The 24,620-nt window shown below is 41.8% G+C and overlaps 1 protein-coding gene across 5 annotated transcripts; it reads left to right on the plus strand.

Annotated features, from left to right (window-relative positions):
• Window positions 1-36: 36 nt before the first annotated feature.
• Window positions 37-23,489, plus strand: ATG4C (autophagy related 4C cysteine peptidase). Of its 5 annotated transcripts, XM_085231515.1 has the most exons (12): window positions 37-378; window positions 2,204-2,229; window positions 3,098-3,225; window positions 3,734-3,817; window positions 4,488-4,721; window positions 7,848-8,175; window positions 10,126-10,196; window positions 11,596-11,732; window positions 14,483-14,561; window positions 15,224-15,300; window positions 19,175-19,294; window positions 22,141-23,489. In XM_085231515.1, exons 3-12 carry the CDS (start codon window positions 3,150-3,152, stop codon window positions 22,309-22,311), a joined length of 1,377 nt encoding a protein of 458 aa, XP_085087641.1. In that variant the 5' UTR covers window positions 37-378; window positions 2,204-2,229; window positions 3,098-3,149; the 3' UTR covers window positions 22,312-23,489. The 5 variants fall into 5 exon arrangements, with proteins under 5 accessions (XP_085087641.1, XP_085087639.1, XP_085087638.1 ...); XM_085231513.1 differs by lacking the exon at window positions 2,204-2,229 and having other exon boundaries at window positions 3,095-3,225; XM_085231512.1 differs by lacking the exon at window positions 2,204-2,229.
• Window positions 23,490-24,620: the final 1,131 nt, after the last annotated feature.

Below are 24,620 nucleotides of genomic sequence, written 5' to 3' on the forward strand. Positions count from 1 at the left end.
CGCGGGCTCGCCCGCAGCCCAGCCTTCCTCCCGCCGGACCACAGCTCCCGGCACGCCCCGCGCGGGAGCGCCGCCGGCTCGGCCGCCCGCCGCCGCAGCGCCTTCTGGGAGCTGTAGTCCCTCGCGCGCCCCTCGCGGCTGAGCACCGGCGGGCCGCTCCTCGGCCGGCCGCGCCACGGGGCTCACCGCGCGGTAAGCGGCGGACCCCATCCCGCCCGTCAGCCGGGGCGGAGGCTCAGCAGAGAGCAGCGGTGCCGGCCGCCGCTCCGCCCCAAGGTACGGCGGCCGCGAAGGGCCGCGGCGCTGCGGCGGCGCGAGCGGAGAAGCGTCGATCGCCCCGCGAGGCGCCTGCGGGGGGAGAAAGGCGAGCGCGGGCAGGTGAGGGGGGCGAAGCGAAACGGAACGGCGGCCGCGCGCACCCTCGGGCGGGGCCGGGGGCAGCGGTGAGCGCGGGGCGGGCCGGGGCCGCGCGGTGCCGAGGCTCGGGCCGGCTGGGAACGGCTCCGCCGTGAAGGCGGTGCGGGGAGGTCCGAGCGGGTCTCATGACGGTGTGACGGAGCGCGGCTACGCGCCGTTCTGCTTCGCGCGTCCTTTAGGAAATGTCACCCCGCCGTGCGCCTGCAGCTGGAAGGTCCCGTGCGGCCTCCCGGCCTTCCCTCGGGCGTTCTGTGCGGGCATCGCGCTCGCTGTCCTTGCACAAATTCCGTTTCTGTACAGACTGGGGAAAAAAAAAGTGAGGCGGTCGTCATTCTTTAATTAATAAACGGTGTAGTGCTATTTAGAGGCTACTCAGCCTTCTCGGGGTGCTCGGCTGGCACTAGGTACGGGGAAAACCCCAACGAACAGCCACTGTGCTGCCCGCAGCCCAGCACAGAATAACAGGGTTGGAAGGGACCTCAAGGATGATGAATCTCCAACCCCCTGCCACAGGCAGGGGCACCAACTTCCACATTTCAGAGCAGCCCAGGCTGCCCAGGGCCCCACCCAACCTGGCCTTGAACACCTCCAGGGATGGACAGGGCATCCACAGCCTCTCTGGGCAGCTGTTCCAGCACCTTACCATTCTCTGTAAAGAATTTCCCCCTGCACGCAGCAGGGAACAGCAGCCCACAGGATGGAATTCACCCCGAGAGCCATCGCTGCCATCCAGCGTCCCACATAAGTTCTGCGTGAGACAGCTCCAGTATAAACCAGCAGCTGTAGGTTTGTAATGGGCTGCACTGCGCCCGGTGGGCTCAGGTCCGTATTCACAGCCATCTTCTCCCATTGATCTCAGTGGAAGTGAAGCTCTTGTGCTAATGGGAGGGCTGTATTTTTCAAGCAGAACAGATTTGGCTATTTCATGTTAGCCTTTTTCTTTAGAATCCTTTTCACGTGTTTAGCATAACACCATAAGGGGCTGGAAGAAGGATGTGCACAGATGACAGCGCGTTGTCTTTAATGGAAAATTGTCTTTAAAGGAAAATGAGCTTTTTCTCATTTCATCATTTTTCCTTCAGCCCTTTTTAGGAACAGGAGAGTTTGTTCCATTCCTAATTTTAGCCAGGGGAAGCTTTTACAGTTATTAGCTTTTGTGGAAACCACTGGTCTCTACATAAATGGCCATCTCTGATCCATCACGAGCACTGACCAGAGGAAGCACACCTCACCTCCTGCATACGTTGCTCTCACCAGTTTGGCCAGCTAGTCAGTACTGCTCATCTGTGCAGCCTTTTCTTCCTTAAAGGAAAAAAATGGGGGTGGGGGAGGTGACAAATCAAGTCCCAACCTTTAACTGTCTTTCTCTTCTTTCCCCACAAAAACCCAGCTTAATTCACAGCTTATCAACTTATTGGGTTTTGCCAATTGTTATTTCTCAAGAGCAGAAAACCGTCAGTGTTCCCACATGTTTGTGCGCTTCTTGTTGGGTCAAAAAATTCTTGATGAATTTTTATAAAATAATAGAATAACAAACAATATGTTAGAGAAGGCCTGGGCAATAAGTTGTTGTGTTCCATGCCCTACCTGCAGTGCTCTGAACAGTGCATTCACGTGGGTACCTTCAGGCTCTGAAGACAGTGACTCCCCAACATCTTTACCCTCTCTTCACCGAGATACCAACAGTAGGAATCATGCCATCAGCAGCTAAGTTTCACTTACTGAAAACGTGCTCACAATGGAAAGAAGTAATAATGCTTGTGTCTTCATCTGCTTTTGATCCCAGTTCAATGGAGAACAACACAGGGAAAGGTAGATACAGCTGAAGATTCTCTGTTTAAAATAAGGAGGCTACGTATAACATCAATAAATTCCACTCAGCAATTTAGAGTCAGTAAATCCTTTTATACAGTTTAAGCACTTTTCTACAAGAATGATCTGCACAGCAGTGCCTTTCACCACCATTTCACCTCTTTCACTTTTGTGATACAGTTGAACTGCTGCAAAAAACCCACAATTCAATCAGAAGAGAGCCTTTTTGCACTGCAGGTGGTATTTGGAAGGGATGTAAACTACACATGGATTTGATGGCAGTATTCTGCTCATCTTCTGGCAAGTTCATTCTGTTCAGAATTATGTCATTGCACACATTGTTGGTAACTCTTTTCTGCCATGTACACAGCAAAACACGTTCTGTAGCTGTCACTTCCTCCCACGTACACACACTGTGGCTTAGGAAAGTCTTGATTAGAAATCTAAAGCTAATGCAGTTTCTCATGCCAACGTATGCTTGTTAGTGCCCTCAGTCTCTGACAGCAGAAAAAGATACTTCCTGGATTCTTCTCTACAGGAAAGAATAGCATCTATTCTGTTCAGAGAAATACAGCTCTTCATTGCTCTGCAAACTGGAATGAGCATACATGTGCACTAGCACAGTTTATATGCCCTGGATCAGTTTGTTGTGCAACAGAGAGTTGTTGGAGAACATTATATTTTATTTAGCTTTGTATGGTAATTTTATTAGTGTATGTTTGGAATTAAATGTTGTTATTATTTATTCATGGAACATGTGATTGCTTCTCAGCAACTTTATTACTGTTTCTGGTCATGTGCAGGCAGCGATACTATGCCCTGTGTTCTCTGTTCCATGGATACATTTATATTTTTGTTTTTACAGTAGCAGAATTTAATGTCTTGCAAGACAGCGATGGCTTTTCCTCTGGAATTTGAATATGGAGGCCACAGGGACAGATGAAGTGGAAAAGATCAAATCGAAGTTTATGTCAGCATGGAACAACATGAAATACAGTAAGAGAAGTGGTGTTTGGCAAAATCCCATCTCCACTGGATGGAAGGAATTTTCCCCAAGCAGTGTAATGTTGTGATGAAGCATCATTAGTTAATGCTACAGGAAAATTAATAGCCTTGCATTTCCATTGATCATACGTAGAACCTATTGTATGTTATTGTAGGGGGTGGAAACTCCACCAAATCAAACCACACAATAATGAATTCCCAGTCAAAACAAAGCAACTTGAACTCAGCGTTAGCACCTCTGTATCCCAACAGTTTCTGCACAGTAGCACAATTGCATTAGCATTCAAGTGCTCATATATGGATAAGCATTAAGTTTAAGACAGAACACTTATCTCTGTTTTGTAATATTACCCATCTTTCTGGAAGTGAAACCTGATTTCAGTGCATTTACTCTGTACTCCTCTTTCGGGGCTTACCTTCAGCTTAATCAAATGCTACCAGCAATGTCTTACTGAAGTAATTCACTCACAGATTTGTATTTGTTCTGCATTTATTTCAGGTTGGGTATTGAAAACAAAAACTTACTTCAGTAGAAACTCTCCAGTCTTTCTGCTGGGAAAGTGTTACCACTTCAAATCTGATGGTACGTAGCCGTCACATAACACATTTCAGTCTTACTTGGCAAGAACTCTGTATATATTTTTAATCCTCTCTAAGGATTCTTCTTTAATGATTACCAAATTCAAAATGTGAATGAGAAAATGTGAATGAGAAAAGCTTAGGAAGTTTACATTTAACTATGTTGAACACCACCACTAATGCAACCCATCCTAACCTGCTTTATCTGCATTTTGCTATGAAGTCTTGTTCTTTCTGTAAATAGCAGCCCTCGAAATTACACTTCATTTACCTATCAAACTGACATTTTCTAAAAATAATACACAGGGACAATTCTCATATGAAGAGCGACTCCAAAACCTTCATTATCATTTTCTAGAATGCAGTTTTCAAAGTTGTTTTTTTTTTTCCTGAATGTCTCTATTAGACTACTTACCTTTAAGTGAATTAAGCATTTGTTTCCTTGTAGGTAAGCACTTTCATTGACACTTGTTGGCTCTTATTTTTTTTTTTTTTTCCAGCTAGCACACTTCTAATGTATTTACTCTGCAATTTTCCCTCCTTGTATTTAAATAAATTGTTACTTCTTCCAATTTTCCCTATCTTTCTAATTACATTGTTGCATATTGTATTTTCATCGCAGTAACAGAAGTCCCATTACCAACTTCTAACTTAAGTTGTGCTTTGCTTTACAGAATCTGGTGAACTCTCTACAGAGGGATCCAACTTTGATAAAATCAACACAGAGATCTCAGGAAATGTTGAGGAGTTTCGTAAAGATTTCATTTCTAGAATATGGCTGACTTACCGAGAGGAGTTTCCTCAGATAAAGGGGTCTGCACTAACAACAGACTGTGGCTGGGGCTGCACGCTCAGAACTGGTCAGATGTTGCTGGCTCAAGGCCTTATGCTTCATTTCCTTGGTAGAGGTAAGTTACAAGCAAGGAGCTCTGTATTTGGTGTGATTAAGCACAGGCGTTTTGGTGGGAGCATGGAAGTCTCCATACAGCCAGAGTTTGAAGTTCCAGCTAGTTTTGGTTCTGGACTTCTTTTCCTTGATACTAGAATTGTTATGTTGTGGCAGAGCATTGCTCTAGCTGATCTGCTCTTCCATTTCTGAAAAGGAGAGTAGCAGGGTGTAGCAATTGGACAAATCAGTACAATGGGAAAGGTGTTACAACAAAGGTGCGATGATGGGAGGACTGGTGTGGTGATAGAGAGGTGCTATAAGGAAAGGGAAGAAGATTACTCACTTGTATCAGAAGATGCTAGGCTTGCAAGAAGAAGCTTCACCAAAGACAGATCTCCAACTAGAGATCCTCCCCCAGGGCCAGTCAGTCCTTAAATGAGGTCTAAATGGGGAGCCAGCTTCCACCCCCTCCAGTCACACAGCTGAATTGCCTTCACCTGTGCTCCCAGGGCTGACTTTCCCCAGCTGCTCAATCAGTGGTTCAGGCTGTGACTCAACAGTTCCCTACACAGGCTTTGTCAAAGAAGGACACTGGAAACTGGAAGTGAAATACAAGCAGAAATTGTGATCCCATACCTGTGTATTGCTATTAGCCATGTAAATGTCCAATTCTCTTGAAACTTCCTCGTTTCTTGAACTGAAGATGTGGAAATGAGTTCCACAGCCCATAGCTGTGGGCTATAGCAAAAGTGATGTTCTTTTATCAGTTTTTAAGTTGTACATTATTCAATTTCTTCTAGTATTAATATATTGAGTTAATAGAAGGATTTTAATCTAACTTCCATAGATCATTCTTTGTGTTGAAATTTTCACTAGCTCATTTCCTTCCTTTCCCCATGTACTTCTCTTTTTTTTTCTCCCCTCCTCGTCTATCTCAGAATACTCTTTCAATCACAGCTGTTTGAAAGAACTAGCTTTAGGAGACTTGGAACACTTTCTGCTTTCAAAGGCTAAGCATGCATGCCAGCCCCATTCTTCTAAGCTGAGCCTTGTCCTGCCCAGGGCTATTTCTGGTTCTCGCAGTTACCCACCTTGTCTTTTCATCCTCTTTCCCTCAGTCCCTTTCATAACCTACCAGACTGCCCCTTTCAAAGAACTGTTCCTATCCTCTCTCACCACTTTTTGTTGTCAAAATGATCCAAGAGAAGGGCCTGAAGCCATCGAGGCACGTTAGTTAGAATACAACTTATTGTTGACTAGGCTTTTCGGTAGTCCTCAGGAATATTTTAGTAGCAGATAGTTCTGAAAGCCTGTTTTGATCATGCTTTGTACTTACTGTGCAAATATGATGTAAGCTGTGAGCACAGTCCCAAGCCAGCTGCATCACAAAGTTGTCTTTCTTGGCAGTGTCATCACTGAAATGTCAGCTTGGCTTACTGAGTGTTCCTTTCACTGAAGATACTTTCAGTCATAAAACATACATACATTAAGATTATTCCTTTCAACTGGTTGCAAATGTGAAAATGTTTGAAAATCTTGTACTGAGAAATACAAATCCCTTCAATATAACTTTTTTCTATACATACATTTTAAAAAATGCAAACCAAAACCTGAGTGGGGCTTCCTGTGAGTATGAGTTGTGATGGCTCAAAATAAAAAAGCCCCAGGTTTATACTTTTCAAGTCAATGGTTACAAAGAATTCCTTGCACTGTCCCCAAAGAGTCTCTGTTTAGAAAGTGATGTGGTGATTCCAGAGTGCCATATTTCTGGGGCAATCCAAATATGTACAAAAGTGGAAGTGGTCTGGAAAAGACCATGTATGGTCTTGCAGTATTTGTGACCATATGGAGCCCTAAGTAGGATTTTGGAATTAAAATGCAATTGTCACTGTGCTTCCTTTTTGTTTCATAGACGTTTACATGGATACATCAGCAAGAATTACATGGAGGGCTGCAGTTCTTGCTCTCTGAATTTGAAAAGATTCTTCTTGCTGCTGTAATGGCAGCCTTGCTGAAATGTGTCTTGTTGGGCAAAAGTGCCTCGCAGAATGAATCACAGAATCACAGAATGGCCAGGGTTGGAAGGGAGCTCAAGGATGACGAAGCTCCAACCCCCCCACCACATGCAGGGCCACCAACCTCCACATTTATCACCAGCCCAGGCTGCCCAGGGCCCCATCCAACCTGGCCTTGAACACCTCCAGAGATGGAGGGGCATCCACAGCCTCTCTGGGCAGCCTCATCCATAGGGTTTGTTCCCTCCTAGCACACAGCAGCCTGCCCACCACCTTCTGGGGCACTCGCTGAAGATTTCAGAATGGTTTTTGATCTAACAGTAAGGTCACTGTTGTAGAGATTTCCTCACATCCTCTGTGTTGCAAATAGTTGTTCAGACTTGTGGGAGAGACTTTCAGTCATCTGACAAGGGAAGCATTACTGCTCCCTAGATGTGCTGAACCACCATTATGTTATTAATAGGAACGAGACAGGGAAGATGCATTGTTAGAGAAACCTCTTACTAGAAATGCACGCTGGAGATACTGTGCTGAACATTTAAATGTGTTTGCCTCGTTATCTAGGTAAACCTAGGAATTGACACATTTATTAACTAAAGAAATGTGGTGTATTTTTCTGCCAGTCTGCTTTGATGCTGCACCAAGAAGCAGCATTTGTTTTTACATGAGAATTTTCCCAGTCTTGCCTGTTTTTTTAATATCTGACAAACCATTATAATAAAGATCAGAGTTTGAAACTTCTTGTTTGACATGAATGAAACTGTTTAGGTGGTACTTAGTAGCTAATTTCTGTATTTAAAATATCTGAGACTGTTCTGTGCCTTGTAATCAGCTCAGTCTTTTATATGGTAGCTAAGTGGGATCACACAGTCTGACCTGTGATCTCAGCATAAATTGCTTGCCAAGACTTCTGATAGCTGTATTTCTTTCCTCCCATCTTCTAGCAGAAGATAAAAGCAAATCTTGTTGCATTTCAGTTCTTTGTTTACATGTTAGCACTGTTTGCATCTTGTTGTATGAAGTAAACATTGTTAGCCTGGAGAACCTGTGGGGAGAAAGGAGGGTGCTTTGCTGATTATACCAAGAAGTGAACATTAAGCCTAACTTGCATCTTCAAATTCCCCCTGCAGCCTGGGTCTGGCCAGATGCCTTGGACATTGAAAATTCAGATTCTGAATCCTGGACAGCCCACACAGTTAAGAAGCTGACAGCATCGCTGGAAGCATCACTTACAGCAGAAAGAGAGCCCAGGATCCTGTCAAACCATCAGGAGAGAATAAGGAGAAACTGCGGTGATGGTGAAATGAGAGATGAAGTTTATCACAGGAAAATAATTTCTTGGTTTGGCGACTCTCCGTTGGCAGCTTTTGGCTTACATCAGCTAATAGAATATGGAAAGAAGTCTGGGAAAATTGCTGGAGATTGGTACGGGCCTGCAGTTGTTGCACACATTTTAAGGTAAAGTATGGTTATTCTTTGTTGTTACAGTGCTGTGCACATTATGGGAGAAGCATTTCCGAGCACCATGAGATTACTTCAGCTTAATTGAACATCTCACTGATCATTATTGGCTTTGTAAAATGTCCATATCAGCAGCAATTCGAGAGCTTTTTTCAGAGGCAGGAGTGGAAATAGCAGCAGGTGCAGGAAGTAAACTCAGCACCGCTGTTTGGTCTTAATTCACCACAAGCCTACATTCCTGTTTTCCTGTCCATTGGGCAGTAGGAGTCCCAAGGTCTCTCCCAAACCTGGGCTTTTAAGTAGAGCTTCATTTTAAGTAGAGCTTCATTGAGTGAAATGTTCTAAAAACTAACCACTCTTTCAACCTTGGAACATGCATAACATTATAGATTTTTTTTTTATACTGTAACCTGGGGGCTGTAATGTACTGATAGTGTAATGAAATGTCAGAGCTAAAATTGATGTTTTCAGCATTTCTTTGCACATATCAAATTCTTGTGAAACTGTAAATGTATGGGACTATTAATATTATAATTATATCACAGTAAAAGTAAAGGGTCTGTGACATTCAGTGTGGCTTAAAAAAAAAGTGGAAAGTCAAATTTCTCCATGCTATGGTGCCTTTCTATACCATTTCTTTGAATATTACAGATTTTTTTTTTTTGTAATCTATGTTTATGTTATTAGATACCAGTTCACCTATAAACTAAATCTCTAATAAGTCATTTAAGCAGAAGAAGTCAAAGTCTGTATGTTTCTCTATATGTCGATGAACAGTTTGCTATTTAGTATAGAAACAGACTCATCTCAGGTGAAAGCTACCCAGAAGTGCTGTGGTGTGTGTATGTGCATTCATGCAAATACATACAGTGATGTGACAGGTTAGCATTATTTATGTGTTTTCTTGAATTTTTTTCTTGGTAATAGAAACTGTCAGAACTCCTTTTGCTTGCTTTAAATTGCAGTAACCTATTTCCCTAGTCTGTGGGGAAAAAAACATCTGTTCCAGCATCCATCTAACAAACTCAGTGGTGATCTGAAGCACCACCCAGGATTCCTTTCCCAGATCTCACTTCTCTTCTAGCAGTACTTACAATGTACAGCACTCCCATCACTTGAGAACGACTGTATCAAACAGTTCTTCAGAATAAAGGTGGAACAAAGGGACAGTGACCATTTAATGCAAGCATGTATTGGAAGCCAGAGACTAATTTTGTATTTTGAAGAGTTTAATTCCTTTACAAATATTGTCCTTGAATAATAATCATGCTTCAGACTACTGACATATACTTGCTTCTTTGTTTTTAGCTGCATTACTCTTATCCCTCTGAGGGCAGCCTAATGCTGCAATGATCTTTTAGAAAGTTTTGGCAAAATCCTGTAGCTTTTTATGAGCTGGCTTTTATTTCAGGAGGGAAGGGGTGCCGATGTGTGGCCACTTATATGAACTGAGGTCAACTAAGGAGATCTATCAAGTTGCAAATAATCTCTTTGTCAGCAAATTCAGCCTTTATTGTGCCAATACACATGACAGAAAAATGTTCTAAATGGAAAGATCTTAGTTATTTGAATATGAATTTCACTGTAAGGTAATGTTTGGGTGTTTTTGTTGTGGGTTGTGTGTGTGTGATTTTCATTTTTTCCTCTAAATAGATAGGCAGTGCTATCTATTTAAAAGCATTACCATGTATACCAGATCTGGGTTGCACTTGTATTGCTTGTGTATTTTTGTTTGCTTTTTTTCGTTTTGCTTTTTTGATTTCTGTTTTTAAAAATCTCCCTGCATCTGTATTGACCAGAAACAGAAGGCATCTTAAATTAAAAAATAAAAATAAAAAAGCACCAGTTTTAAAAAACCCCGACGTGTTTCTAAAAATCAAACAATATGTGTTTATTGAATGTTATTTTTATTATAACCTGAGATGATAGTTTTGTGTTTGTACTTAGAAAAGCTGTTGAAGAAGCAAGAGACCCTGAGCTGCAGGGAGTAACAGTCTATGTTGCTCAGGATTGTACAGGTAAATGCTGTGACTGTAGATTCTTGCTAACACTGTAGATGCTCTTTATGCCTTTCATAAGCTCTCAACAATAAAGCCCTAAAGGAAGAAAAAAACTCAACAATGGAGCCATATAAATGAGATTATGTAGACAAAGGAGTTCTTGATACGGGCAGATGTTTGCTCTTTTGAGACTAAGACATCACAACTTGAAAGCCTCAAACATTGCTTGTGTGGTTTCTTACTAAGATAGTGAAATTCAGAATCCAGGAAGTCTGTCTGCCTCCAATAACTTTGTATTTGTGGAGCCTGAGCACTTCTCTTATTAATCCTTTTTGTATTCTGCTTCAGTGTTTGAATAATAGGCCACTAACAGCTTCCATATCTACTTTCCTAAACCAAGTTTAGGTTTAGGAAAGATAAGCAAGATAAAAATATTTCATTTCAATTAGAGTAGCTTTGCTATTTACATTTTCTTTTCTTTTGCATCAAGGGTTTCTTTTTTAGCCATTTTCCTAGTGGGAAAAAGAAATGCTGAACCAGTACCTCAGAATAGGAAGAAGACCTTTTTGCTTTGAGTTCAGAGATGAGAGGAGGATAGAGAGCCAGTCAGTGGTGCAGGTAACCTTCCTTGTGCTGCAGCTTGGCACTTTGAGTCACCAACAATGGGCAGAGCAGCTCAGGGCTCTGGATGGTCAGAAGCAGAAAATGATGAGAAAAAAACCCCCAAACATGGTGAAATGTTACACTAAGTCTTTCAGATGTAAGTTTTAGTAGCTGTGTTTAGCGCCCGAAATGCTCCGTATGTCACAGCTGATGTTGGTAAGATGGAGAACATCACCCTCCATGGGAAATCACTCACACCAGTTTTAAACAGAAACTGGTTCATCGTATGCCCTCACCTGACCTAAAACGACAGTGGAAACTTGTGTTTGTTTCTCATTTCTTTGCCCTGTGATGATTTTCTTGTCCCTTCTAATTTGGAGGGAATGAACAATAACTACATGAAGTATTTTCACTCATTTTCAGTGACTGCTTTGTATTAACTTCTGGCAGTGAACATAAATATTTATTAAAGTCAATTATCGATTATTATTCTTACCAGCATGTTTATGTTTCTGTTAGTGTAGTGTCTCAAGTTTTAAATTATCTTTCTCCTTTAAATTACTCTTTCTCCTAACCTCATCCTTCTGCATTTTCCGTGTCTTACTTCAGCAGCAGTTGATTGCTACAAAATATTGCTGAAAACAGGGAAGGATAACACTGTCTTTCATCAGAGTTGCTCAGGAGCTGTATTTCAGGAGAACAGTGATATTTTCAAAGGACTGCAGTTACAGTTTGTCAGACCCAGTGATGTCATTCTGTAGGTGTGCCTGAGAAGCTGTGTCTTACATACCAATGTTTTTGTGTCTCCTTTCAGTCTACAGTTCAGATGTTATTGACAGACAGTGTTCTTTTATGGATTCTGGAGAAACAGACACAAAAGCTGTAATTATATTAGTTCCAGTGAGACTCGGTGGAGAAAGAACAAACATGGACTACCTAGAGTTTGTAAAGGTATGAAATGAGAGTTCAATCATTTTTCAAATTGGAGCACTAGGAGACTTCACGATGGCAATCTTCCACCTATTAAATGTGTGGTGGTGATTTTACAGTTGAAGGTTGTAAAGTTTGACTTTACAGATTTTAAATTTCCCTATTACAAGATGAGCCGTAATTGCAGAGCACTTGATGTCCCTTGGTAAAGCAGTGAAAACTGTTCTACTCCTGAAGCAGGAGAAAAGACGTTAATGCAGTGGCTCAAATTATAAATGATAATTTAGTTACATATGCTGCCAAAGTTGTGCTATAATAAGTAGCAGCCAGCATTTTAAAATATAAACATAGCAAATACCTTATTCTGTTTCTTATTTCCTTAAATGCCAAATGCCTTAAGGTTGTTCCCTGTCCTTCCCTTTTTCATTTTCTCCACCTTGAGAGAGGGGATAGAATTTTTTGACAACTTTAGACGTATTACTTCAACTACTTCAACTTCAACTACTGCTTCACTGTCTGGCCAGTGGGATGAATGCTTCTAAGCACAGTGATGCAAAAGTAGCAATTGGTTACCACAAATTAAAATGAACTGGAAGAAAAGTGAAACTTAAGGAGAAAGCAGAGAGGAGAAGAAAGTCTCTGCCAACCTGTTTTTTTTTAGTGGAGTCTCCACTTACAGTGTTAACACTTGAAGATGGATGGTAATACAATGGGCAGTCCCCACTGAGCACAAGAATACTCATCTTAGTGAGGAGATTCTTCTCTTTGCCCTTCTGCTTTATCTTCCTCCATGATGCAGTAGGAAATGCCGTCTTCTAAGTATTAGAACAGGAATTTAAGTTGCACGCTCTCGAGTTCTTTACAAAATCTGAGAGTTGGTCTTTTCTGCTGCATCATCCATGTGTTCTGACTCACATCTCTACAGCGTTTCAGGAAAATGTGGCACAGAGGCAAAAAGATGAAGCCTTTCATTTCAGTGATGATCTACTAAATAGCTTTTCTTTCCTGATTCCTTTTCTTTCCAGGCGGTTCGGGAAAAGTTTCAGTTCATTTGTGCTTAATTCTGACACAGTTAAGCTGTACACATGATGTACAACAACCTTACTTTACTTCCAGCATTAACTGCAAAAGTGCCTTTGGATCAGTCATGTCCAGGAAAATGCATGGGGCTTTCCTTTGTAAGCTAACAAACAGTTGCTTTTGCCACTTCCAAAAGGTTTTCTCAGCTAAAGGAAAGTGACTCCAATTCTTTTATGTTGGGTTTTATGATTGATGGGTGTCTGTAGCCAGCCCTGCCCTGCAGAGCTTTCTCAGTTTAGCTATCGAAAGCGCTTTTTTGCCAGCATGAAATATGTTTGCTTGGCACTGGCTTTCCAAGCACAGGCACATTTAGGTTTGCTTAGCAGCACCAGCCTTACCGAGGAGAGTTCTGCTGCTGACTTACCAGGAGCGGCGCTGCCTTGCACAGTTGCTGATAATGGGGAGTGTGATAAGAGGGCTTTCAATTGAGTCTATTAGTCACCCCAGTCTCTCTCTGGACTGCTCACTGAACAGTGACTGAATTTCTTGGGGTCTGGATAAAAGTTAAAAATGCAGATTTTAGAATGTAATACGAGAGGTAATTTTTACAAAGGATTTTATATTTATGGATGAAAATTGATAAATATTTTATAATTCAGTTTCACAAGAAAATGTCCATAGATTAAACAGTTATTCATTACCCTAAATAGCTTTGCTCTCCTCCTGTTTCACTGGCAGAGGATGTGTCGTTGTCAGCTGATGCAGCCTTTCCCTCTCCTCTGCCTAAACCTGCTGTAACTTTAAGTATCAGGGAACATTTTCTCAAAAAGCCTTCTCATTTATATTTTAAATAAGCATTTTCTCTTAGGCTGGATAAATACATTGAAGCTGACTTTGTTGGTGTCTCAAGTTAGGCATACAACAATTTTTGTCATGTTCCATTACTTTATCATTGTCTGAGTAAGGAAAAATTTATCTCAACAAGAAGCCTTGGCCTTAATAGAACAGGAAATATCAATCACTTTGTTGAGAGAAATTCTCCCAGCTTGGACAATGATAATGTAATGGTTATAATTTTAATGGGTGATATCCTAGAGGAGAGGATATGGGTATGATTGCCAGCTAATGGAGATTTCCTTTTAGCTCACATGATTCTCTTCTGGATTGCTGTCCCAATTCGGGCCAGCGTCCAAGCGGTGAACCCAAGGTTTGTGCAGTGCCACCAGAAAGCCACCATGATTTACTGATTTTTAAAGGCTGCTCGCTTTTCAGAGTATTTAACAGTCTTGGGCTTCGATTGTATTAGAACAGTTGGGCTCCATTTCCAAAGCATGCAGTGTTGGCAAAATGCAGCTCCTGCTGGAGCTGATGGGGAGCGAACGGAGAGCTGTGTTCAGCCAAGACTGGATGCACGCAGTTTCCTAATGAGCCCCACAGAGAAACAGAACCTTGTGAAAGCAAGGAAAATGGAAATATATTGGAGAGAAGCAGAAAGAACCTCCAGGCCAACTTATTTTCCTTTGTAGGTACTTATCTTAATAATCCAGGTTGGATTGGGAACTCTCAGGAGATGTGCAGGAGGACATAGCCAGGAAAGGAATTCCTAATGGCAAGCACCAGGGAAGGCTGTGGGTAAAGAAGAGAAAAAAAGTGATCTGCCTAAAAACAGTACAGGAAGATAAAAGATTGTGATTCCGTTTGATCCTTTTTCTGTTTAGCACTGTCCTAATTCTTTAATGTTCTGCTTGTAGGGTATTTTAAGCCTTGAGTATTGTGTTGGTATTATTGGTGGCAAACCCAAGCAATCGTATTACTTTGCTGGATTTCAAGGTTAGTATTTTAATATGTTATGACTCTTCAATATTTTTCTTTAAGAGTTAGGAAGTTAATACAGGGCCAGTGGGAAATAGCATGATTAAAATAGCAAAACGAGTACCTTATTAATTCATCATATCTACCAAAGTCCATTCATTTGTCATTTACCTCATTTAGTAATTGGATTCTGTAAAATGTACGTTTAATTTCCCTTGTTGCATAAACAAGGCATAATTTATCTGTTTCACCAAACTTCAGGAGCCTTTGCCATTCCTATCTGGCAGTTCTTATTTACGTATTTACTTTTGGCTCGTTTAAGTGCTGGTAGTTGATGCTCAGATGACAAGCAATATATTCTTCCTGTCAGGATGAAGTAGCGCAATACATTTTTCATATGCAAACTCCAGAATATAATTGTATGTTTGTAAAAGTAATTTTATCACCAAAAATTAAATGACAGTCTCATCACTTTATAAAAATTCTGCTTATACAAGCATGTTTGATTATGCAAAAGTTAATCTGTCCTGCAAAAACCTATGCTTCAGTCAATGAATATCAGCCTGGCAAGCAGTTACTTGCTGGTGTTTTTTTCAGCTGTTCTGCATAGAAATTGGATTGTAAGCAGTGTAATAATAAGGTGTTTTTTGAATTACTTGTCTTCTGTTTTGTCCTTGCAGATGACAGTTTGATTTACATGGATCCTCATTACTGCCAATCTTTTGTAGATGTCAGCATAAAGGATTTCCCTCTTGAGGTACTATGGATATAGACCTGGCACTGTTTTCTTCCCATATGAATCAAACACTAATTATTTAGAGATGTTCTAGCTAGCTGCATCTTTATGGTTTTACAGTTACGAGTTATTTATCAAAGTTCTGCCCTCCTTTATAGGCCTATAATCAACAGAAATGACCAGAGGTTAAAAATGCCATATGAGGTTTTAATTTTTACATCATTAACTTACATCTTTTTATTTCTAGTGATTGGAAAACATCAAAACTAAATTTCTTTACTTATGTATTTTTTCCATTGGAGAAAAGGAACAGCATTTGGAGATCTCAAACCTGATTAACTTGGATATATATTGGGTTCATTCATTTTTGTTTGTGTTTTCACAATTTTATTGTATCGTAAATTCAAGCTGCAAGGTGCCCATAATCAGTTTGGAAGTTTCTTCTTTAATGAGTTTTATTATTTTTAATCAAGCTGTTTGAAGGTGTTGGTACTGGGGTTGCTCTTTCTTTCCCTCCCAGCCCTTTTTAGGCCATGACTTTCTTGGTGCAAGTAGGTGTAATGTGTCTGTGCCTGGGTGTTACAAATCACGCTCTTTATTTTACTGTACCGTTTTCCCTTTTCTTTAACTTCTTTCCAAATAACTTGCATTGAAAATAGATAGAGCTTCAAGGAGGTTATTAAAGGACTCCATTTACAAGCACCATGGGAAAACATTATCAGCTGCACAAGTTCAATAGCCACAGTACTCGCAGTAAAAGCAGTCAGTGCCATCTGTACATCCTGCTTCCTTGATCTTGGTCTGTCCAACTTCCTCCTGAGCTCCCAGGCTCCTCAAAGCAGCTCCTATCAAGTTGGAAATGCACGCCTAAAGTGGAAATGCAGCTTCGGAAAAAACAAGCTGCATTTAAATAAGGAAAAAGGGTGCATACGTATGCCTGTCACCCCCTGAAATACTATCACTTCACATTGGATTCTTGAAGGTTTGCAGTAAAGTCCTGTAAAAAGTGGAAGTTTGTCTTAAGTAGCTCTTGAACTCACAGCTCAAAAACAGAATAGGTGTTCTTAAATCGGCTTGGTACGCTGAGAATGCAAGTCAAATGGTGTACAATGAAGTCATATGGCTTCTGGTTTACATAGCAGCTAGGAGTTAACTTCAACTGAGAGAGAACAATTGAATGAGTGTCAGTGTTCTAATTACTATCATGAAAAGAAATACCTGTTAACATACCAATTCCAAGGAGGTAATATTCAGAAGCTGATCACAATACCTTAATCAAAACACCATTAAAAAGTATTAAGTGTTTAGGGAAAGAGATTGCATATATCAAAGGGCTTACGCAGGGCTAGTGTGAAATCCTAGGGCTGACTTAAAGCAAACATATTTTTCAATATCAGTGCTTAGCAAGATGCTGTAACAGGCATGACTTACCATGTGGAATTCTAGGGATCTCTAGAATATTAGAGGGTTCTGAATTCAGGAAGGGAACATGGTTGCTATTTTAGTTTCAGCCAAATGTATCGGAAAATATCTCTAAGAATAATACAAGTTTCTGTCTGGGATATCTTTGGATTTTCCCTGTTGAGATATTTGAAAGGAGAGTTGCTGAGTCCTGGCTCTCCACCTATTTTGCTGCTGCTTTGTGGCAGCAGCCAGCGATTATAACCAAGATCTTTGCCCCTTAATGCTAATAACTGCTGTAAAATACAGCGCCTTCTCTGAAGATTTTACAGTTTAATTGGGTAAGGCAGACAAAAGGTGGGGAGAGCACAGGAATGTGGAGCTGAAGGGGCTTCCTTAAGGTCGCACCGCAGCTCAGCGGCCAGGCTGCTGTATACCAAAAATACAAATCTTTTTGTCTTCTGTTCCCGTGCCTAATTCTGCACGTTATGCTGCAGGCTGGCATGGATATGAATTTCCAAATAATAAGAAGGTTTTAAAATGTATTTTGAAGGCACGCAGGCTGCCAGCTTGGCTTGATCGTGCTGTAAGGCTTTTCTGCAGACGGAAAATATATTGCAATTTAATGCTTAGTGCATTTAATAGTATTATATCTTTGTCCAGAAATGTCAAAAGTAAACAGAAATTGCTTTCTTAGTGTGGATAGTTGCTTGTTAGATTTATCTGTAGGGAGTATTTTCAAAATTGACAAATTGTCCAGAATAAGTTGGAAATCAATCCACTCTGTATTGGCTTCCAGAATCCATTTGTTTGGAGGAGTGGAAAAAAAATGCCTCCCCACTTCTCTTTGTTGTGTGGTGATTTGTGTAGCATTAAGAATACTGCCCTGAACAGTGCAGCACAACTGCAGTCAGAATGTTGGTGGTGAAATGTGAGACATAAGGCAGAATAAATACGTAAAGCATTTATGGATTTGGTGACTCAGGAAGGAAGATTCAGCCTTCAGTTTCTGCTTTTAAAACCTGAATTGGGGAAAAAAAAATGAGTCCTGGATAAATATGAATTCTAATCTTTGCTTAGATTGTTTTTTTTGTTGTTGTTTTTTTTAGCAGAGGTTGAATAGAAACAGCTCTCAGGTTTGTAATAACAATTAAACAGCAACAGCCATCCCTGTGTAACACTGACAGTGTCAGATGCTCTCACACCAGGTAACCGGTGCTGCTGTCTTCCGTAGATTGACTTTGCCTAGCAAAAAAAATATATATATTAAAACTACGAAATGGGTTTCTAATCTACGGACTGCTTGAGGTTATCTGTCAGGGGTTGCTGTTGCTGCAGTCGAATTGCATTGTAGCAGTTGTGGTTCTGTGCAGAGGAGCCGTGCTGGTGCTGCTAACAGAGCCCCGGCGTTGCAGTGTCAGCCCCGCGCTGCCCAGCGCCGTGCCACAGCAGCTCGTATTGAAACGTGAAAGGCCACAGAGCAGAATATTCACTGGGGGATGCTGATCCCCATCAGAAGTTGGTGACCAAACCTGCATTTCGGTCGGGCGGTCGCTGTGCTGCAGCGCCGTGCGGACGCGGTGCTGGTAGCTGCAGTGCCGAGCTGTGCCCGCCGCCTCGGAGCCGGGGCTGCTGCTGTGCTGCCGGCGTGAATCCACACCCTAACTTCGGCTTCTCCAAAACCACAGCTCCTGTGATCAGTGAGCACACAGCACCGCCGGGGTGAATGGCAGATGTGTGTCTGTTCTCTCAGATACTGCGAAAGAAAGAAGAGTGGCGAGGGTGCTTTGGGCTTGTTTGTTTTATCTTCTCCGCCACGGCTGCTGATAGCATCAGCTCCCAGGGCTGTCACATCATCATCTGTCATGGAAAGAGATTCTGCATTAAGAAAAAATATGTATTTATAAAGCAGAGCGTGCTTTTGTTTGGTTGTTTGGTTGTTGTTTGTTTTTTTTTTCCTACTTGTGGATTACTGTAATACAGGGTTTTTTTGTGTGTGCGTGGTTTTGTTTTTTCTTAACCCATTTCATTTACCAAAGGAAAATAGAAGAGGTTGGATTATGCCATTATGTCGCTTTTATAGAGGCTGGGGGAGGGAAGGGGCAATGGGCGGTGGGAGTAAAGCAGTAATTGTGAGATAGTGCACAAGCTGTTACTGATTCAATTTGCAGAAAAACATTCACCTCCTCTGCCTTGGGAATGTTCATAAAGCACTGCTCGGAGCTGCCAGAGATGTCAAACTACCACGGTGCCACCAGCAACTTTGGTGAATGCAGCATCTCTGCAAGGGGCTTTGCACACCTAAAGCGTGTGGAGAGGGGCAGAATTACTGGGGGGAAGAAATAACTTTAAGGATTTGCTGGGTTTTAACACACATGATACAGGGGATTGTATGTTAAAGCTGTTCATTAAGGAAGAAAAAGTGAATGTTTAGCTCTGTGCTATCCTGAACCTTAACAATCTATCTGATGGTTTTTAATCTTGCACATTGCAGTCATTCCACTGTCCTTCTCCCAAAAAGATGTCATTCAAAAAAATGGATCCGAGCTGCACGATAGGATTTTACTGTAGAACTGTGCAGGACTTTGAGAAGGCTTCTGAGGAAATAACAAAGGTGGGTGTCCGAGCTGCAGCCCAGCTGCGTGCGGGTAAGACAGAGAACCAGCTCAGCTGTGCTCAGCGGGAATCATTCTCTTCTTGGTATTTACTGCCGCTTTCACAATCAGGAGAGATCTAGATTGTTTCTCATTCCATCTGTTTTCACCGATAGGTAAAGCTGGGGGTGATGGGCATCGGTGGGGCCGGGCGGCTCCGCGAGGTGGCGCTATTGAAGTGAGAATATCGCCGAGCTGCCCCGCGCCCCGCAGCGCCTTCTAAAAGGCACCGAAATCCCTCGGGAGGAATTTTTTTTTTTAAATGGAAGTATTTGATCGAGTCAAAATTGTGTGTTATTTCTTGTTAGCCCAAGTGCTGTTTCTGATTGCATTGAAATGTAAAGCGGCGCGTTTGTAATTCGGTGACAATGTTTTGAAGTCAGGTATCACCCAGTAAATGTGTCTGATCCCGTCCTTCCACTTGGACTGCACAGGTGGAGGTTTACTTAGGTCCAAAGGTAACTGACCTTTTTTTTTCTTGATTATTCCAGCGTATGAATGCTTGACTAATCTGTTGTATTAACGGCGGTAGCAAATAACAGTGTTTTGTGATTTAAAAAAAGGATTCCAGAGCAGCAAAAATGTTCATGATATTAATATTCTAACCATAGCAGTTACCACATCCACACAAAGAATGAATGTTCGTGCAGCATTCTGATTGCCTGGTTAGGTGGCATTAGCATTACAGTTAAAACAGCATTTTAAACTTAATATTCGGTAGATTTTGATTGATGTTGAAGTTGTTTCTTTTGATTCTTACATAGAGAGGTAAAAAATTTCATTACAAAATCACATGCATTGGAAGTTCTCCTTTTCTTTCTCCTCTTTCCTTTTGAGTTCGGGATGAAGTACTTTTGTTTCCCTGCACATTTGCTGTGAAAACAGTCACAGCTCACTTAAATCTGTGTAAGCTGTTTTCCTCATATCCCTCTAACGTTAATGACATTATTTTGTATCAGTGTATTTCAGACACAGCACTTTGATGATAGAGGAAAGTTTAGAAACAAATGCCATCTGAAAAACATTCTGTGGTCTTTCAGTCCTTCACATGCTTTGTTTTTTCCTGCTCTTCTGCATTTCCTCTTGCAATTTGAGCACTGTAACTCCTGAACTATTGGCACAGTGCACTCAGTTTGCTGTGTGCAGCCAAGGTTAACAAACTCAGATTCTTGCTGCATTTGTGGCTAATAAGAGATGGGAGAAAAGGTTTTGCTTGTATTGCTTGAGGATAAACCCTATGGGCCACGTAGTCGGGGACAGAGAAATAAAGGCACTGAAATCCGGGGCCCAAATTGAGCAAGTGGTGAAAATCCATTCAAGTTGCCCTTTGTTTCTGTGCTTGCCAGTTACTTAGCTGTTGTAATTTAGTTTGGAATTAAATAGCTGGTAGATTGAGGGACAAGAAAATGCATCCAGACTTGAACACTGAAATAGTAAAAATATCGATGGTTATCAAAACACTGCAGAAATCCCATCCCAGTGGCATTTGAAGAACTTGCAAGTAAAATAGACTTATCCACTGCCATTCCCCTGTTAGAGAATTATTGCAGCAATTATAGCCCTTACTTTTACAATTATAGTGCTTACTTTGTACCACATAAGGCATCCCTGCAAAACAGAGCAGGAGCCATTTTTCTTGAGTTTGGCCGTTATCTTTGCCAAAGGCAGATTCAGCTGTAATAAGAACGTCCTAGAGCTGGATTCCTTGTTTTTCCATATTATAAACCCACCCCAGCTACAGATCTCCAGAACGGCTGGTGTGAAGTACTCTTAGAAATGTGAACTTTGCAAAATGTACTCTTTGGTGCCTTTTCAAAGTCATAAAATACATACTTTGGCACAGTTTTCTTTTATAAAATTAATAAAAGCTGAATACCTGACTTCACCTGTGTTTTTATCATTATTGTTATTATTGGTGATGGCTGAATGAGGTGGAGCTTGATATTAATTGTAGCAACCAGGGCGTTTTCTTGTCTGTCCAGCCCGTGCTCTGTGTGGAATAGTTCCCCACCTCACATGGTAAATGGCCAGCAATGTCCCTGGTAGCTGCAGAGCAGGAAGTTTGAGGGCAGCTCAGCACAGACAGTGCAGTGTAGGTGCAGGTGTATTTCTGCCCTGCTCCGCAGGTGCCACCAGTGGCGGTGCGCTGCTCCCCCCATCCTTGTGAGCGCGCGTTTCCACGAGGCATCCACAGGACTTGGGTTTGTGTTCTGTTGCAGATGTGCAGTTGGGAGCTGGCTTAAGCCCACCCCGCTACTTCACAGGCCTGCACACAGCCTTCCCAGGGCTCAGAATTCCTTCCCACTGCCCCGGCTGGCACTCAGTCCCTGGAGATGGCAGGGCTTGTATCTGGCTGTCTGGTCTCATAAGAGTTACAAATGCTTTGTTTCCTGACCGATTTTTTTCCTTTCTTCTGCAAATACTCATCTGTTACTCTTCCTTTGCTTTTGCTTGTTACTCAGCGTACGCCTTTGCCATATCTCCTTGCCCTTTCCCCAGCTTTCACTTTAGAACAGCCAAAGGCCGTTATAATAAACTAGAATTAAGTGGAAAGTTTTGAACGACAGTAAAGATGAAGGAATCAGAGTGGCTTTTTCACTGTCACAAGAAGAAGAAATAGAAGGACATGTTTGTTTAAAAGGAGGAGGGGATGTTTAGCATGTGCAATGCTTTGTTCTAATATGATAATTAAAATAATAAAAGATACGTTGTCCATTTCACAGCCATAATTAGATTAATATAACTACTGACTGTATTTCTTCATTCCCGGTGTGACATCTTATCTGGTGTGTGTTTTGCATTGTAGATGCTGAAATCTTCATCCAAGGAAAAATACCCATTGTTTACTTTTGTGAAGGGTCATTCCAGAGACTATGACTTTGCTTCCAGTCCACTCCATGAAGAAAATGACCTTTTCTCTGAGGATGAAAAGAAAAGATTAAAGAGATTTAGTACTGAGGAGTTTGTCTTGCTGTAAGGACATTTCCCACCAGGTTATTGGCAGCTGTCCAGGAGAACACTTGTCTTTAAAAAAAAAAATAAAATAAAACGTGTCCTCCTCCTCCAGAAAGGCAAGCCGTGCTGAAATTGGTCTATTTTCATAAAGATGATAATGTTTTATATGTTAATAGTCTTCAAAATGTCATTTCTAAACGTACGTACTAATTATTGTGGTTCACCACTAGCTGGATGATGTTAAGGTTGCCTCGTGCAGAGGGGTGGCACTGCTTAGAGCCAGCTCTGCTGATGTGTGCCTGGGTCCTGGTGTCACCTCCTAAAAAGCTGCTCCCAACCCCGACCCGCAGCCCTCGTGTTCTTCAGTCTGGGACATCTCCTGAGCAGAGCTCAGCGCCCTGCTTTTCTATCACAGGCACACAGCCATGGGTTTTGGGACCGTGTTATTACATGTGGTGAGGGCAGAGCTCTGACCTGGTTCACCGTTAAGCCCAAATAATAATTAATGCAGTAATTGTGAGTTACCTTTCGTACACCGCGCTGCTCAGATGTGAGTTTGATACAGCAGTAGTAATTGTCAGTTGCAACACTGATATAATTATATAGGCTCAATTGTGAGTTAAGATACTATTTAGCAGTATGATTTTATAATGGTTTCTCATTAAGCTTGCTTTGGAACCTTAATATGAGGAGTGAAGATAAAGTATTACCTCGCCCCACAATTTTTAAAGGTTATACTATTAAATTAACTGCAACCAATCAAAGCAGCTGAGGACAATTACTAAAAGAGTGGTGTTTGTTTCCTGATCCAACTATTGCAGTGCTGAGGCTCCTTTCCTACTAGCGCAGCTTCTAGATCGAAGCAAACAGGGCAGTGGGTGTTTAAAATTCCAGGGTGTGATTATTTTTTTATATGTTATTACTGTACAAATGATGACTTGATAGTGTGTGTTCTCAAACTGCAAACAAGTGTACATAAACAGGTTCATGTTTTAACAAAGTAAACGCAATATTTAAAATATGTATTAACGCTGCTTAGGAAATAAAAAAGGTGTGAGACATGAAATGCGTGCGCCTTCCTTATTTATATTAGAGCCTCTAAGAGTGAATATAATCCTGCATCTAAAAAAATACTGTAAGGTGTGAATACTGTGTTTATTTGCAATAAAGACAAATTTTATTGTTGCGTTGTAAACCAAATGTTAACCCATGCTAAGTGCCATTCAGGCACAGAAGGCACAAATGTTGTCTCTCCAAATAAGCAGCACATGTATTCATTAAAGTACCTTTTTCCCTTTTATGAGAAAGAAATGACGAATAGTTGGGCTTCAGGCAGAGCCAGCTCGGGTGTGTGCACGTGTCAGGGCTGGAGCGTGCATTTTCAGGTGCTAATTGAGTTAACATTCCAAGAAGCCAAAATGAGATTATTTGTGGTTCCGTCGTTTTCAGAAACAGAAAACAAAGGCACACATCGTTTGTCTAAATTAGTAACCTCTGCACGGTTAAATCACACCAATAATTGGCATAATATTTTTACATGCTGCATGTATGTGAGGATGTTTGCCTTGGATCTTACTTAATATTTTTCATTAATAGCCCAGAAGAGGGAGTAAACAACGTATTTATGGAATTTAGATGTCAAAATGAGCAGAATTGGGTATGTCACTGAGAACTGGAAAATAGGAGACTCCTGATTAGCGAGGCTCAGATTCACGGAGCTTCAGCAAGGAATGCACAACTTTCCCCTGGATCCTTTGGGTGCCAGCAGACAGGAATCAGGCATGCAGTTGCACTGTGCTTTCACAAGTGTTGGAGGGCCGATGTTGGGCTGCTGCCAACCAACCTGGCCCAAAGGCCGACACGCGCAGCGAAGAGTAACCCTGCACGCAGTGGATTAGTTGAATCAATAATGTCTTTTCCATTTACAACTTCTGTTGTTGTAGTCATAATAATAAAATGTAATAAGCTTTAGAGACTTTAATGATCAGGAGCCTGCAATAGTAATGAAGTTGGGAGCGGAACTCAGCTGCATGAAACTGAGGAAACGCAGAGCTGTGCAGTGGACTTGCTCCTGACTGTGGCATTGCTGGTTTCTAAAATGCATGGACGTGCAGAGCACGACACGTCTCAAGTCCTGCAGGCCTACGCCAGGAGCCAGCTGGAGCTAAGGGACAAATCTGCCCTCCCGAGCTGCCCTGGCTGCGTGCAGCTGCCCGCTGGGCTGGCTCTGACCTCGCACCAAGCCGAAAGGAGCGGCTGCTCCAGGCCTTTGGGTCGGAGGTTTTGTAATGGGAATGGTCACAGGGAAATAAGAGCTACAGTACACTTGTT

Source organism: Meleagris gallopavo, chromosome 10, assembly GCF_905368555.1.
Source record: "Meleagris gallopavo chromosome 10, MGAL_WU_HG_1.1, whole genome shotgun sequence".
NCBI classification, from domain to species: domain Eukaryota; kingdom Metazoa; phylum Chordata; class Aves; order Galliformes; family Phasianidae; genus Meleagris; species Meleagris gallopavo.

Coding starts and splice junctions, on each gene's coding strand:
- ATG4C (XM_085231515.1), top strand. CDS start 3,150: ATGGAGGCCACAGGGACAGATGAAGTGGAAAAGATCAAATCGAAGTTT. Junction 3,226..3,733: donor ATGGAACAACATGAAATACA/GTAAGAGAAGTG, acceptor CATTTATTTCAG/GTTGGGTATTGAAAACAAAA. Junction 4,722..7,847: donor GCTTCATTTCCTTGGTAGAG/GTAAGTTACAAG, acceptor TTCCCCCTGCAG/CCTGGGTCTGGCCAGATGCC.